Source organism: Telmatherina bonti (assembly GCF_933228915.1).
Source record: "Telmatherina bonti genome assembly, chromosome: 4".
NCBI classification, from domain to species: Eukaryota; Metazoa; Chordata; class Actinopteri; order Atheriniformes; family Telmatherinidae; genus Telmatherina; species Telmatherina bonti.
Window position 1 is genome coordinate 17,981,294 of NC_136622.1, and position 15,951 is coordinate 17,997,244.

General features: G+C 37.8%; 1 protein-coding gene across 1 annotated transcript; it reads left to right on the forward strand.

Moving 5' to 3' along the window:
• Window positions 1–7,823: 7,823 nt before the first annotated feature.
• On the forward strand, window positions 7,824–12,273 carry actr5 (actin related protein 5; the record flags this gene model as incomplete). The annotated part of the gene is made up of 9 exons (XM_079238417.1): window positions 7,824–8,198; window positions 8,535–8,773; window positions 8,966–9,135; window positions 9,449–9,666; window positions 9,902–10,063; window positions 10,584–10,688; window positions 10,899–11,038; window positions 11,216–11,348; window positions 11,661–12,273. The coding sequence occupies 9 exons, from the start codon at window positions 7,824–7,826 to the stop codon at window positions 11,979–11,981; spliced, it is 1,863 nt and encodes a 620-aa protein (XP_079094543.1). The 3' UTR covers window positions 11,982–12,273.
• Between the last annotated feature and the right edge of the window lie 3,678 nt (window positions 12,274–15,951).

Below are 15,951 nucleotides of genomic sequence, written 5' to 3' on the forward strand. Positions count from 1 at the left end.
AAACAAAAAAAACCGTGCAGCTCAATCCTTAATGTGAAAAGTTGAAATAAAAACGGACGAATTTAAGATGATATAAAAAAGACAGGATGAAAGAAGTTCATATATATATATATATATATATATATATATATATATATATATATATATATATATATATATATATATATATATATATATATATATATATATATATATATATCCCGATTTTTGGCTTCTAACTCAGAAAATAACCCTGTCTTTTTTTATTTAATCTGTCAGAGGATTGGCTGCTGGGGCGACCAGTTCTGATTCTGAGGCTACAAAGAGAAGGATTAATTCCCGCTCAGTGTGTGTGTGTGTGTGTGTGTGGGCGTGTGTGTGTAGAGGAGAAAGAGAGAGAGAGGGGCTGGGGGTGGGCGGGGGGTGGCTGGTTGGCCTTTGTGCATGCGTCCGAGACAGCAAGAGAGAAGGTAGATGGTTTACCGCCAAACCATTTCAACCATTAACCATTTGTGTGCGTTTTTTTATTTTTTTATTTTTTATTTTTTATTTTTTATTTTTTTTAACGCTTTTTAATTCGTGTACACGCGCGTTTGTGCGCATGTAACCTATGTGTGAAGGCCCATAATAGAGGATTAAAGCTTCGTCTAACTGTGCAGTGCTGACTGGGAGCAATAATCTCTGATAGTTGCCATGGCCACAGAAATTGGATGGGGTGTGTGTGCGTGTGCAGGTCGAGATTTGCAAGGAAAGAGATTTGCAGGTTGTTGAATTTATGATTTTCTTTTTATCTTGTGTTTTTTTTTTTTCGAAGTAAGGCAGTTTAACTGGAAGAAATAATATAAAGTCTACTCCTTGGCATACGCACACACACACACACACACACACACACACACACACACACACACACACACACACACACACACACACACATATATATATAGAGAGAATTTATTCCTCAATAAATTCTATTTATTCCTCAATAAGCAAGATAGATTTAAAAGAAGTCCTTGAAAGATGCTTGATGCCGCCCAACTGAATCAATATTTTTTAACTCTTCTTTTTAAGAGACTAAACTGCAACAGTGATAATCAAAATAATAACTCACTGCTTCTTCCAATATACTGTCACTGCTGGATTTATTATTTCCATACTGAAGAACAAATATATCCAGTTTAATAATCAATTCTGAAAAATGTTTAAATTTTAAAATTTAACATAAGGTCCCATGCTGCTTCTGACTGCAAATTGCATCTAATCTATATGTGAAACAACCAAGGTGATATAACATTTTTCAAGTCCTCCAACATGTTTTTCTAATATCTGTGATTCCTGCCTAAGACTTCTTGAGCCAAGGTCCTGCAGATTTTCAATGTTTACTCTGGTGCAACACACCTGACTCAAATTAATGGGTCATCAAGAGGCTTGTGTAGAACTTTACAAACAAGCTGTTGGAGAACAATTTCATTTGAACCAGGTGTGCTGCTACAGGGAAACATCTAAAACCTGCAAGATGCTGACCCAAGAGGTCTGAAGATCTCACTGCAAGCGATTGGCACTCCAGACGATGCCACTTCAAGCCCAGTTCAAGCCATATTTGATTCAATTATGTGCATGAGATTTTCTCTCTTTAACTTTTTCTGTTGTGGTTGGTTGAGGTTGTGCATAAAACACAATCCAGTAATAACAGTTTAGGTTCAGAAACAAAAAAAAAAAATATATATGTAAATGATACACTCTATTGTCCCCACAGGGAAATTTGTTTGAGACTCAAGAACTGTTAGAATAGTTCTGTTCTACAGTCATTTGACAGATGCTTTTATCCAAAGCAACTTACATGTGATAAGTGATCAATTAACCATAGCAATTAACCTAACATGTACGTTTTGTGGGTGGGAGCCGGAGTATACGGAGAGAACCCACACATACACGGGGTTCAAACCTGCCCCAACTGAACCAGCAACCTTCTTGCTGTAAGGTTGCAGTACTAATCATGACACTGCTGTGCTGCAAGGTGCCCTGATAATACACAGCACAACACAGTAACCCATTCTGATTCTGAAAACAAACAATCAAAATCCCACTAATCGACATAAATAAAGCCATCCTACTGTTCTTCCTACCAAAAGTGGTGGGGAAAATCCTACTTTTCCTAAATAGGCTATGAAAGTTGCCCAAGAGCACAACAAACAAAGTAAGACATTGTCATCTCTGCAACTAACACAACCTTTAGGACATGTGGACATCATTGTCCATCACGTTTTCTTTTGAGACTGTGTTAACCTGTTTAAGTTTGCACCAACTTGGTTAAACAGAACAAAATGTGTGTAGTTCAGTTAAATTTGGGTCCATGCACAATGAGCATTCCTCTAAGCTGTTCATAACACAGACAAGTTCATTTGAAGTAAAAGATAAAATTATATGGCTGAATTCCCGTTGGCTGTTATAGTTTCAGAAGGACTAAAAGGAATAAAAATAACAATTTTTTCTCAAACTGATGTATATATGAGCATTATATTAGGTTTTTTTTTTTTTTACCCAAGTCCCTTTGTCAGTGCCGCTATCTTGGCTTCCACTTTCTCATTTAGGTTTTAGGGGTTAAAGCTAAAGCAAAGTTAGGCTAAAAGTCAAAATTCTGTTGCAGATTCAGAACAGCATCAATTACAGAAACCAGAGCTGTGAAAAGGGAGTAAACGGCCGTATGGTATGATATGGTTTAAGACATGAAAGCAAAAAATGGTATTACCTAAACCATGTTTACTAAAAAGTTTGTTTTATGTATATGTGGGATTGCTGGATATATGGCCAGACAGTTGTTATTCTGGTTGTAACACAAATGTTTACTGAATAATTTTGTGGTGCTTGTGAATAGACTTTGGGCTGGGAGACCTCTCTGTTTGCTGCATTGCCCAACAAATTTAGCACTATGACTGCACCTTTTTAATTACTATTTATTTACATGTAAACAAGCCTAATTTAAACTATAAACACAAATAAATGCCATTGTTTATTTGAAAAAATGACTTGAAACTTGCAATTAGGAAGAATTGCATAGCCACTTCCCAGTAATGCTTGAATGACTTCTCTTTTTACATCGCTAGCTGATAATCAGAGGGAAGTTTATAGCTACTTTCAGTTAAGCTTGCACAGACTTCTCTTCAGACATGGAAGCAACATCAAAGTTGTTATAAAATCTCTGGGTACAGCCTTTTATTTTATTTAACCTGTTGTAGATACTAAAAGATACACTTTTCACATCCAACTCAGGTGGCTGTGGTTGCAGAACCTGATGTTTTTATATATCTTTGTAAAAGCAAAGTGTCACCTTTTAGTTTCTATTCAGTTTGCAGATATTTTCGAACTAAACTTGTCTTGGCTTGCCAATGCTGACACAGATATAAAATCACAAGACTCGTCTGTAGTTGAACTGATATAACATTCATTTTTAATGTTTGGGCCAAATTGACCAATCATGATAATAGAAAAACAAACAAACAAACAAACAAATAAATAAATAAATAAGATGACATATTTACATTGCATTTTTAAGCAACATCAAACAACTTTAACAATCTTGGCAGCCCAGTCTCAAAAAGCAATCATGCAAAACATATTAAGTTACCCGGAAAATTAATCTTTTTTAATGTTTGTGAGATGGTCATGTCTCCTTACGTTGACCCTTTTTTTGAGTAACACTTACCATGCTCTTCATTTTTTGCAACCACAAATGCTTCTAATGCTTTCAAATGCAAATTCCCTGGACATACACATTTCATAGATTTGTGACAAATTTATGCTAGGATCATCATAGACATTTCATGCTAAGATCACCCAGTTTGGTCCGACAAGGCCGCAGGCCTGCAGGTTTTTAATGTGTCCCTGGCCCAACACACCTAGCTTAAATGAGCCATTGTGGAGAACTTCATAGGCTGCTGGGTCCATTTATTTGAGTCAGTTGTGATGGAGCAGAAAAACTTGCAGCACATGCATTTCTACTGTGTGGGCTATATATAAAAACAGTGATATTTCTGACAATAATTGCATTTGAATTGTTGGGACAAATTAAATTTATACTCTAAACAGGGCAAAGACAGTCTAAACTAAAGCAATACACATATCCCTTCATTGTTCCATCATCCATCCATCCATCCATCCATCCATTCAGATTATTCCCACTTATTCCAATGCAAGAGGAGGTCAGCAGCATCTAGGTGAGAGGCAGGGCACACCCTGGACAGATTGCCAGCCAATTGCAGAGCTAGAAAAACACAGAGATGATTCAGTTACTAAAACTAAAATGATATTTGGATTTTTAGAAATCCCTTTCCCATGCACACTTTTCCATGCATGAATGCATGTCGAGTGGCAGGTGCACAAACACATTTATCACTCTGTGGCCCACAAGATCTGCTGGGCTTACAGGGCCAGACACTGAAGAGAACAGTAGTGACAGACGCCGGGAGAGTGTGGAGAGTGTGTATGGGTCTGTATGTGTGCATGTTTTTGTGTGTGATGCAAGAAAAAAAAAGACAAAGAGATGGAGTTTGCAGTGTATGTGTCTCAAAGTGTAACAGGGTGCAGAGGAGAGTCGTAGAGGTTGTGTATGTGTGTGTGTGTGTGTGTGTGTGTGTGTGTGTGTGTGTGTGTGTGTCTGTGTGGGTTGCCTATAGTATGGCTCTCATATATCAAAAGTGCTCAGAGTCAGGGTTGTTACATAAACTTTCACTCCTTTTATTCATTTCTTTTATACTTACAGAAACACGGTATTGGCTGCAACAGTTCAGAATACATTTTAATTACTCACATAGTTTCCTGGAGTTTTATTTCTATCCTGAAGAGCCACATTTACATTTTTTTGCCACCTTGACATAATCTTAAAGTAAGTCTCAGCCTGGAAACGAACAGTTTAATTTGTAGGGATTTGCTTATATCCAAAGAGGAATCTCAGTCATTTGACTGCATGAACAGATTCACACAGTAGTCACACACAGAAACAAATGTCTGAAGCAAACAGTTATACACCAAAAAATCATGTTTTCCTGCAAATGATGTGAAACAACATGTTGTATCTGTAAAAGCAAACAAAAAATAAAATGTATGGCGCATCAGCATTTAATAGTATAAGGAACACCAACACAGGGTTTTTCTATTTTATCCTCTCTTCTTGTTTTTATTGATTGCATGTCCATATTCATGATTAGAAGGTGAAGCCAATATGCACACATTGAATGGGTTGAATACCAATACTGGCCTCTGAATGCCACATACACTAAAAAGACGGTATACTGGTATTGCAAAAGAAAGTTCCCTGTTGTCATGACAACATAATGAAATTCACTTCTTAGTGCTGTGACTCATAATCACACACATAATCGTCACTGACAGATGTTCTACCCCTCGAAGCATTGCGCAGAAAACAGCATAATGCCACTGTGAAGTCATGCTCCTTCTCTGCCTCCACATACAAAATCTGAAAGATTTAAAAAAGCAACTTTATTTTAACCATAAAAACATTCAATAAAAAAAAAAAAACTCAAACCAAGATACAGAATAATTGGGGCTAAATAAAAGAGAGACATTAAATATTTCAAATATTAACCAAATGGCTCCTAACATATTTCCTCCTCCTTCCCCTCCCTGTCAGGAGGACCCAACAGCCTGTTCATTCCTCCACAAAATGGAGGCTGCTTGGCATCACGCGTGGCAGTCCCATAGTGCTTGTAGCCTATTAGTTACCCTGTGCCTCATCATTACCGCTGCCTGGATGACAAGCACAACAAGCAGAGAGCTGCAAGCATTGTGCACGGACAGCAGCAGGATGTCATGTCTTGCCTCGTAGGAGCAAAGGATGCCAGGGTGTGTGTGTGTGTGTGTGTGTTTGAAGAGTAAATGTAGATGGGGTGTGTTTGTTTAAGTTTGTGGATGTCTGTGCTCGTATGTGTGGGTGGCTAGGGATGTGTGGATAACATGGATGTGATTGTGCAAGTGTCTTACCAGCCTGTGTGTGTGTGTGTGTGTGTGTGTATGTGTGCATTTGAGAGGGTGAGGTGACCCAGATCTGCTTATTAGCATCAGGAGGAGGGGGACGGCAGTCACTTAGAGCTTTGTGCCTGAGCAGTGAACTGTGCTCGCGCTTCAGTGACACACCATCATGCTTCATACTGTAACCGCCCCCCCTACCCAAACACACACTTCTTTTCCCTCTTCCTTTTTATCTCCTGCTTTTAAATATCCGTGCTGTCCAGGAAATAAACCTATCAAGATATATTTTTAAATTATTGTTTAGGTTCTTTATTAAAAATGTTCAATAAAATCTGCAAATTTTGTTCATTAGCTGACTATACAGCTCTCAGCATCACATTAATTTGATCTTATATGCAACTCATTATGACAAAAGGGGAGGCAATGCATTCGGTTTTTATTCGGATTATAGTGCTCAAGATGACTGACACAGCATATACTTACTTTTCTGAATGGTTGTTGACTGCTATGTACAGTTATTCTGGTATAAAGGTGTCCCAGAAATCTAGCTGAAGCTTCATCCAGTCAGCTAAAAGAAACAGGACTGCAGACAGGAAGAGAAAATGACAGTAAGGGGAAATGACAGTATGGACTGTTTCAGTTAGTGCACTTTATATCAGAAATAGCTGGCTGACTCCAAGTTTTAGGTGCTGTTTGAAAATACTAGACTAGTACTAATGACTATGATTCACAATAATAATATGTTTTCTATTATCATTTAAAATCAAAGTATTTTAGTCAAATGTGACAGCAAAACAGCAAGGTATTGGAGACTGCCTAGTTTTATATCTTGTATAATATTCAATTCACTTATGTTCAGATCAATATTTTTTACAGACTTATACAATAAATCTTAAAATATCCATCAGCGTCAGACTGCTATCAGAGTTAATTTCGCAATAATCGTTAAATGAACAAATAAATAAAACCGATTATTTTGCTCTCCCCTTTCCAAGCCTGTCTTGGTATGGTCCACATTGCCTGCCCCTGTGCGCCTTCACGTCAGCGCCATTCCAGCAAGTGGACCTCGGAGAAAAGAAACAGTAATTAAAAGTCAACATTAGGGCAAAAACAAAGAGGAAAAAATTAAACAAAACAACAGAAAATAGAACGATATAATAAGTAAACGTAGAAATTTCTTAATTTGGCCGATAAACACATCATTAAACTAATCACATCATCATTTCTTGGGAGGAAGAGCTCGTCAGTCTCATTCAAAGCAGTGAAGTGTGACCTCTGCTGGTGAAAGTTGGACTTTTTGTAGTTTCGTCTATTTGATAATTTTCTGATCATTTTTCTGGAGAGAAGCAAAATCTCAAGACACCATAGAAAAAAAAATTGTAAACTTTTTTTTTAAAATCATCAAGACTGTCAATACAGGTCTTCACATGTAGTAGACTTTGTTTTTGTTTGTCCTATTTGTATTTCTGTTTTGCTTTTTAAACGAGCTCTTGGGATTTCTTTCTCTTTTTAAATCGATTTCTGCTGTTTTGTTATAAATACCCCAAGAGAGTGGTTTGAATACTAAGTGTGTTACATAAAAAGAACAATTTTGTTAAATACAAAAAACTAAACAAGAAATAGACAACTGAATAAATTAAAGTTGGGTTGTAAAATATTCGAGATTTACAGACTGTAAATTCAAATTATGAAATATTTTTACATTATTAGTTTAATTGGCGTTGTAAATGTTTTCAGTAGTTTGTTCTAAAGCATATTTGCATATTAAAGTTACTTCTGCATGAAAACAATCCGTTGGGAACAATAATCTAGCGACACTAAGCTTCCACTCGGTCCTATTTTGGTGTGACGCATTTTCCGAAATGGCTTCCAAAGACAGATCGGTTTGTCAAATTTTCTCGTTTCAAGATTTCAAAACGTCCCCGGACCCCATTTTTGAGCTCCCGGAGCAGTGTGTGCAGCCCACACCGGCCACAATAGTGATAGATAACGGCTCCTTCCAGACTCGGGTCGGTTGGGCAGCTGAAACCGAGTCTCCGCGGCTGGTTTTCAGGTCGGTGGCGGCGCGCAGCAGAGGAGCTGCCCGGAGCGAAACCCAGATCGGGAACGACATCCCAAACCTCGAGCCTCTGCGCTGGTTGCTGAAGAGCCAGTTCGACCGAAACGTAGTGGTTAATTTCGAGATCCAGGAGCTGATCTTTGACTATGTGTTCACACACCTGGGCATCACCTCGGAGGTTAGTGAAGACAGAATGTGATGGACGACTCTTTGTGTTCAGAAGTTCAACTTTTAAACTAAAATTTGTCTAGACATTCATCTAAATGTGTTTTTCAGAGGATGAAAATTCATAGGTGTCCTTAAAAGCACAATTTGTTCACCTTTATTCTCTGATCATAGTCTACCTGCAGCATTGTTAGAAATTACAAAACAAAGACTTATTAGTGAGGTAAAAGGATTCGTATCTGAACAATATAAATTCCATTAATGGCTTTTATAATACCTTTAACATTAGTATTTTAATGTGTAAGCAAGCAGATGATCTATCAGCATTATTTCACCTCTGCTCGTGCAGGGTAGTGTGGACCACCCCGTCCTGCTGACAGAGGCGCCCTGCAACCCCCTGCACTGCCGGCAGATGATGTCAGAGCTGCTGTTTGAGTGCTACCGTGTCCCCTATGTTTCCTATGGCGTGGATGGCTTGTACAGTTTCTATTACAATAACACTCAAAAGAAACTCCAGCCACCTCACACTGGCATTGTTTTGTCATCAGGATATCACTGCTCGCACATTCTACCAGTTGTCAACGGCAGGTGAGCTGCAACAGACACTGACCAACACTATTTCCTGTATTTTATGTTTAATTTTCAGGGCTCATTTTAAGTAATCTTAAATGTATTTACAGTCTGTGCTTCCCTGATTGCTCTCACTTACAAACACATGAACTGACCATTGATTCTATACCGAGTTCATTTTTTTTCTTTTTTTTTGGTGCTCTGATATAGGTTGGATGCTGTGAATTGTAAGCGTGTGAATGTGGCTGGAAGCCAGGCAGCATCTTACCTACAGCGCCTCCTGCAACTGAAATACCCAGGTCACCTTCCTGCTATCACACTGAGCCGCATGGAGGAACTTCTTCATGAGCACAGTTACACTGCTGTGGATTATCATGAAGGTATGATGTGAATGTTAATAAAACTTGATGTCCTCTACTGTTTCATGCTTGTGTTGTTCTTACATTCATATGTAGGTCGCTCTGGATAAAAGCATCTGCTAAATAACTGTAGAACAGAATAGAAAAACTTGCATATAGTGATACACACATGTAGGCAAGTTTACTAGTCATCAGTTTAATTTTGTTTCATAAATAGTTGAAGGACTCCAAACTTTAAGCTCAAATACATGAATGTTCCCTGTGTGGTAGTACATGCAAACTTATATATTTCATTCTCCACATTGCCTTGCATTTTCGACTGTGTTTTCCACAGAGCTGGAAAAGTGGCGTAGCCCAGAGTTTTATGAGCGGGAAGTTCACCGCATGCAGCTTCCCTTTTCGGGGAAGGTGCCTGGTGGCGGTGCAAGTGTGGAAGAACAGCAGGAACGACGAGCTCAGCAGCTTCGAAGACTTCAAGAGATTAATGCTCGTCGGAGGGAAGAGAAGTTGCTGCAGGATCAGGAGAGGCTGGACAGACTTATGGCTGTTCAGGTAAGTAACTTGTTTTGTAATTTAATGTTTTTTTTTTTATCTCCTTATTTATACTTTATAACTTTCCAAAGGAAAAGAAAAATTGACTAATTATTTATCTGAGTATGTTGACATTTTGTCTTTTTTTGTAATATTCTCAAATTAAAAACCGTCCCCTAAAGAAACTATAGTTGTGACTGTATGATTCATGTATGCTTGATTCTAAAACACAGTGTTGTATGTTTTGTATGTGCAGGAACTGTTAGAAGATGGCCTGTTGGATCAGTTTCATAAGAGTCTGGTGGAGCTGAACATGGACTCAGCTGAGGAACTGCAGTCATACATCAACAAGCTGCATCTCGCTGTAGAGCAGGGCAGGCAGAAGCTGCACAGTGAAGTATCTGAAGGAAAGATGGAAGTAAGCTCCAGCAAATCATAAAAAAAAACATTAAAACCAACAATTTAAAAAAAAAAAAGATATATTAGGGATTTCATGAGGTGTTTTAACAATGCCAAGAGAGAAGCTTTAAAAGAAGGATCTGAGTAGCCTTCCGACAATTCACTGAAAAGAATTCAAGCCTAAATTTCTACTCAGGTGATCGACTGAATTTTTTTGATGAAACAAAAGTGTGTTAATAATGATCAGTTGACTTTTTTCTTAAATTGAATTGACTTTTTTGTGTTATAGTTATGTACTTGACAAGATATTTATGGAAATTTAGTAGTAACTCTAAAAGAGTCATCAAACAGCCCTTCTTGCTCTAAAAAAAAATGCTGACAGCACCTGGTTCACATGTGAGCTATAGTCAAATTCCAAATGATCCAATGATTAATTAGCTGGATGTGTTATTATGAAGGTCCTGCAGAGCTTTACAGGTTTGCTGCAGAAAATTTGCTGCAGCTGACACGAAACCTAAGGCTGTTCTGTTCACTGCCAGGTGTCAGAGTTGGAGCAACCGATTGATGAGGGAGATGGAGTGGTGCTAATGGATTCTGACTTCCCTGAGGACACGCTGCCAGAAAAATCTGCTAATGTGGTTCAGGTAGTGACACTATAAATTCTCTGACAAATGCAGAGTCTCATTAATGCTGTGCAGGGACCTGAGAGAAAAAAATATGAGGCAGAATGAGAAATACTGTAGTCCAGTTTTGTTTTTCCTCCTTAACTTTTTTTTTTTTAAACAAGATTTGATTGATATCCGGTCAATACTTGAAGAATAAGTTTGACCTTTTTTTTTTTTTTTTTTTTTTAGCCTGTGTTCAACATGGCAGAGTTCCACCAAATGTTTGTGGGGACAGAACGTCTGCGATGTCCAGAGATCATTTTCCAGCCCGCACTGACTGGAGAGGACCAGATGGGACTGATGGAGACCCTACAGTATGTCCTTGCTAGGTAATGATACATATGAGATCAAGCCAGCATGTTGTATACGCATTCATTCTCCTGTAACTAAACTATAACAATTGCCATTTATTATCAAAACATCTTTTCTGGTGGCATAATGTAATACTGAAAAATAACAAAATCTGATGTGTTTATATGTTTTTACATTCCATGTAACTTGCATAGATACTCCCCAAAGCAGCAGGAGGCACTGGTTAGCAATGTGTTCCTAACAGGCGGAAACGTGCAGTATCCTGGGATGGGAGAGCGAGTGAAAAGAGAGCTGCTGGCTATGAGGCCGTTCCAGTCTAACTTCAAGGTACGGCAAAAATGGGATAGATTGAATGGAGATAACTCAAACATTGGTTCAAAATTCAAAATGAGAAGATGCATATACCCAATTATCAACAGAGAATTGATCATTTTAACACAAAAACAAACTAAATGATTCACAAATTAATATAAACATTATATTTTCTCTCCTTGCATATAAAAAAGAAGTAAACGTAAAATGTGCAATGCAAGGAAAAGCCAAAATTCACAGAAACCTTCTCCAATCCACTTAAATATTGTTCAGAGGACTAGAAGAGGACTAGAACTAATAGCTTAGCTTTATCTCACACCTTCACAGGTCAGCATGGCATCACGGCCAGCCCTGGATGCCTGGTACGGAGCCCGGGACTGGGCTTTGGAACATCCACCTGAAGCAGGAGCGGAGGGATGGATCAGCCGGCAGGACTACGAGGAGAAAGGAGGCGAGTATCTGAGCGAACACTGTGCCTCCAACGCCTTCATCCCCATGAAGATCACCAAACCAGTTCCAGTTCGTCCTGCTGAGCCGTCTGTCACTACACACATATCAACAGGTGCCTCTGCTCCCATCCCCACGGTAACATCTGCCCCAGCTCTCTCCTCGTCTGTTTCTGCTGATGTTACCATGGTCGCTTCCTGAAATTGGGCTTCCGGTAGTCACTGGACTCGAAAAATGAATACGTACCGAAGGAAGGACTTCAATCTGTTTGGTGCCCTTGTTCGATCAGCTTTATTCCCATTATGCTTTTCAGCAACCTACAGGGAGCAGGTTCTAACTATTGCATTCAGTCAAAGGGGAACTTTGCTGAAAATGTTGCTCTTTGATCCAGAAAAGGATTTAAATGAATGTAAATGTTCATCAGTGGAGGTTCAGATTGTTAGAAACATGTCCTCCATGAACATAACTGTAACCAAACATGATAAGTACAATATACCCCCTTTTTTTTGGACAGTGTTAAAATATTCATCTTTGCTTTGAGGTTGCCATTTACTCAACAGTATGGTTTTTTTTTTAAGAGTTCTTGTGAACCCTAAGACCTCTGTAAATTTCCTACTGATTGCTGGAAAATGCTGAACATTTTTCATTTTGTTGTTAAAACCATACATGACTATTCATATTGAACAGTCAATTTAGTAGTAACAAGATTTTACAACACCGTTTAAATAGAATTAGCTTGTTTTTGTTTTTGTTTTTTTTAAAGAATATATTTTTGCTGATAAAAATATGAATATGAATTAAATGTGAACTGTTTTCTCAAGTCTGGTTTCAATTTCTTAATTTAGCATCTTTTATCTTGTCTTCAGCTATTGCTGCTAATTGCACCTCTCTGGCTTCCAGTTGCAGCGCACCTCAAATTCAAAGCTTTGCTCTTGGCCTTTAAAATAATAAGTCAACCGGCTCCTGTCTACCTTCACTCCTTAATCCAGAGCTACACTCTCTCCCAGCAGCTACTGTATAATCTACCAGCAAAAGACGCCCAGCGTTAATTCAGCATTGAATAAGTTACGCCCAAGACAATATTGTGGGATCCGATTTTTCTGGTATTTTAACAAAGGCACTGTTGCAGCGAAGGAAGGGAACAAAAAAGAAATTGCAGTGCCTCCAGCACTACATGGCAACACCTGCGTCCAATTGAACTCACAGGAGTCTGACTTGCACTTATCTATGATGTTCCCTTTTGTGTGATTTCTTGCTTGTGTTCTCACTCTCAAATGTAAATGGCTTTGGAGAAAAGCGACTGCTAAATGACTGTAGAATTAGAATAGAATGATGAAATGGTCAATTTGTTCCATCATAATTTATTTACAGGTGCATGCATTTCAGCAGGGGTGCCAAGCTCCAGTCCTCGAGGGCCACAACTCTGCAGGTTTTACACATATACCTGTTCCAACACACCTGACTTAGATTAATCGCTCATTGTGTAGAAATTCATTGGCTGTTGAATCCATTGAATCAAAGCCAGGTGTGTTGGAAAAGGGATCCATCAAACACCTGCAGGACAGGGATCCTTGAGGACAGACATGTGGATGCCTGCATTACAGAATTATTGACACTTATGACTTCCAAGTCTATCATTTATGATTTCAACATCAAAATAATCCAATTAACTGTTATTTTTATGTAATTGAAATATGTTAAGTTTCAGACACTGATCACTCTTTCATCACACCAAATGTGTATCCTTGAATTGCTGTATTTATGATTAAGTCCCTCAAATCACTGCCACATCTCCCAGAGCTACATTGTGTGTCAAAACTTCAAATTTCCCATTCCCTCAGTCCATCAGTGCAAACCTGAAGCTTTAAATGAATAAAAAATGCAATATATAGAAAAACATCAACACCTTATACTGAAAAAACGTCAAGATCAATTTTTGCTGCCAATTTTATGTCAGTAATTAATATTGGTCATAAATTCATGCACCAATCTGGATAGTCTGAAAAGTATGTAACTCTTCTTTTTATGTGTGTTTTAGATTATATTAAAAGATAGAACATTTGGTCTGTGATTGGGAGAAGAAATAAGAAACACAGCTGCAGTATACTGGTGCACCACTAGATGGCACAAATCTATACAAAATTGATTGATTTTGTCTTCATTCCTACTCTATTATACAGTATTGTCTTCTGTAATTTTTTTTCCCTTTTTTTTTTTTTAATAAAAATCTTTCTGTACTTTACTGTTATTTGTTGGTCTGTAAACCAAACTTGGCACCATTCTATCATATTAGCATTCATATGGTCCTGTACCAGTGTGTGAACCTTTGATTACAGTGTTATTATCTGGTCATCACACCTTTTAATTTACTCATTTAATGTAAAGATTTTAAAACTGTCTGTGAAGCTGCCGGCTGTTTCAAAGGTGTTTGTGCTTTATTTTCCTTCGTCCTCATTATTGAGCCAGCAGACCTCTGTGGTCTAATACTATTATGTTGTAAACTGTGCTGGGGCTCAAGGTTCAAACTGGGACCCAGCTTGTTCTGCTTTTTCTCAAATTTCAGTGTGGCAACTGCACGCACACACACACACACACACACACACGCACACACACAAACATGCACAGACTCAGAAAAGCCCAGTTTCCACAGCAGAGGATGAATCATGGTAATCAGGGCCACAGCAGGCCTGCAGCTTCAAGGTGATTGGCTTTAATGTAACAAGGGGGATTAAAAAAAACAAAAAAAACAACAACTTTTATATGTTACAGCATATAAGCAGGATTTATTTCGATGGTAACATTGTATTCAACAAAGCTCTTCTAATGATAAGGAAAAATAACAGATTCATGAACTTTGCTACTTCTTCATCTCCATACAGCAGCTAAAGGATGCTATTTGTGCTGCTTTAGGTCTATGTAGCATAAGCAGGTGAATGATGTATGATTTTTGAGAAAACAAAAGGATCTTCTGAAGTCCTGATGCATATTTATCTTCCATAGTTATTAACTCCACCAAGATAAAGGTTGTGTAATCAGCAGTGTTGGTTCTGTCAGCAACAAAACTCAATATTTTAATGATGGATTTGGATTAAATTATCAGGAAATGGAATAAGGAACAATTTATTAGATTTTGTTGGTGATCTAGACTTCCAGTATCTTTTAAATAATTATTTACCATTGTGTATAGGAAAAATGTTACCATTAGAGCTTCTAACTAAAAAATAATGGCCACAATTATTGGCAAAAAAAGACAATTTTTTCTGCAGAGGTTTTTGCCTTCTGAGTAAGCAGACATTGTAACTACAACTGGTATTTTTTATACAATTTATCAAAGTACTCAGAAGGCAAAAACCTCTGCAGAAAAAATTGTCTTTTTTTGCCAATAATTGTGGCCATTATTTTTTAGTTAGAAGCTCTAATAGTAAAATTTTTCCTATACACAATGGTGAATAATCCTTTAAAAGACACTGGTGGTCTGGATCACCAACAAAATCTAATAAAGGATTTTCTGTTTTTCCAATAGATTAACAGAAACAACATCAACATATGATTTGAACAGCTCTCACAGAGTTGATATTTCCTTCTTTGATAGGGGTGGGATTGATATTCTTAAAAACTGTCAGTTATTTTGGATCTAAGCTTTGTGAGATTTCTGTCAATGGAGATCAATATTTGTCTTATTTTGTAGTTTCTATAACAGAGCAACTGATTTAAAATGTGAAAAGAGCACTCTGAAGGGATTACACAGTTGAAACAAATGACCAAAAGAAGCAAACTATAAAACTTTCCTCGTGTAATCCTCTCCTCTGTTGTTTCATTAATATTTGCCGTATGTTCGAGGCAGAATTGTGAAATAATAGCAGCTTTTCGCCACAAGTCTTGCAACATGATGTGGTTTAATAGCTGGAAGTTGACTGGTGCTGCAGGAGCACTTTTAGAAGTTTCCACATGTCATAATACTTTCCTACCACAGTGAAAACCTGTCACTTTTTTTTACTTCTTTGAACCCAGCTACAAACTCAGAGCCAGCTGTCAAGGCAACAGCAAGTAGTGTTTCACTCTGAAAAGGTGTCTGTCATTTTAAATCAGCTGTGAATTACTGGTTAAATATACTGAGATTATTGTTATTTCAATTCATTATTGTAATCTGAAGCAATATTTAATTGATTTC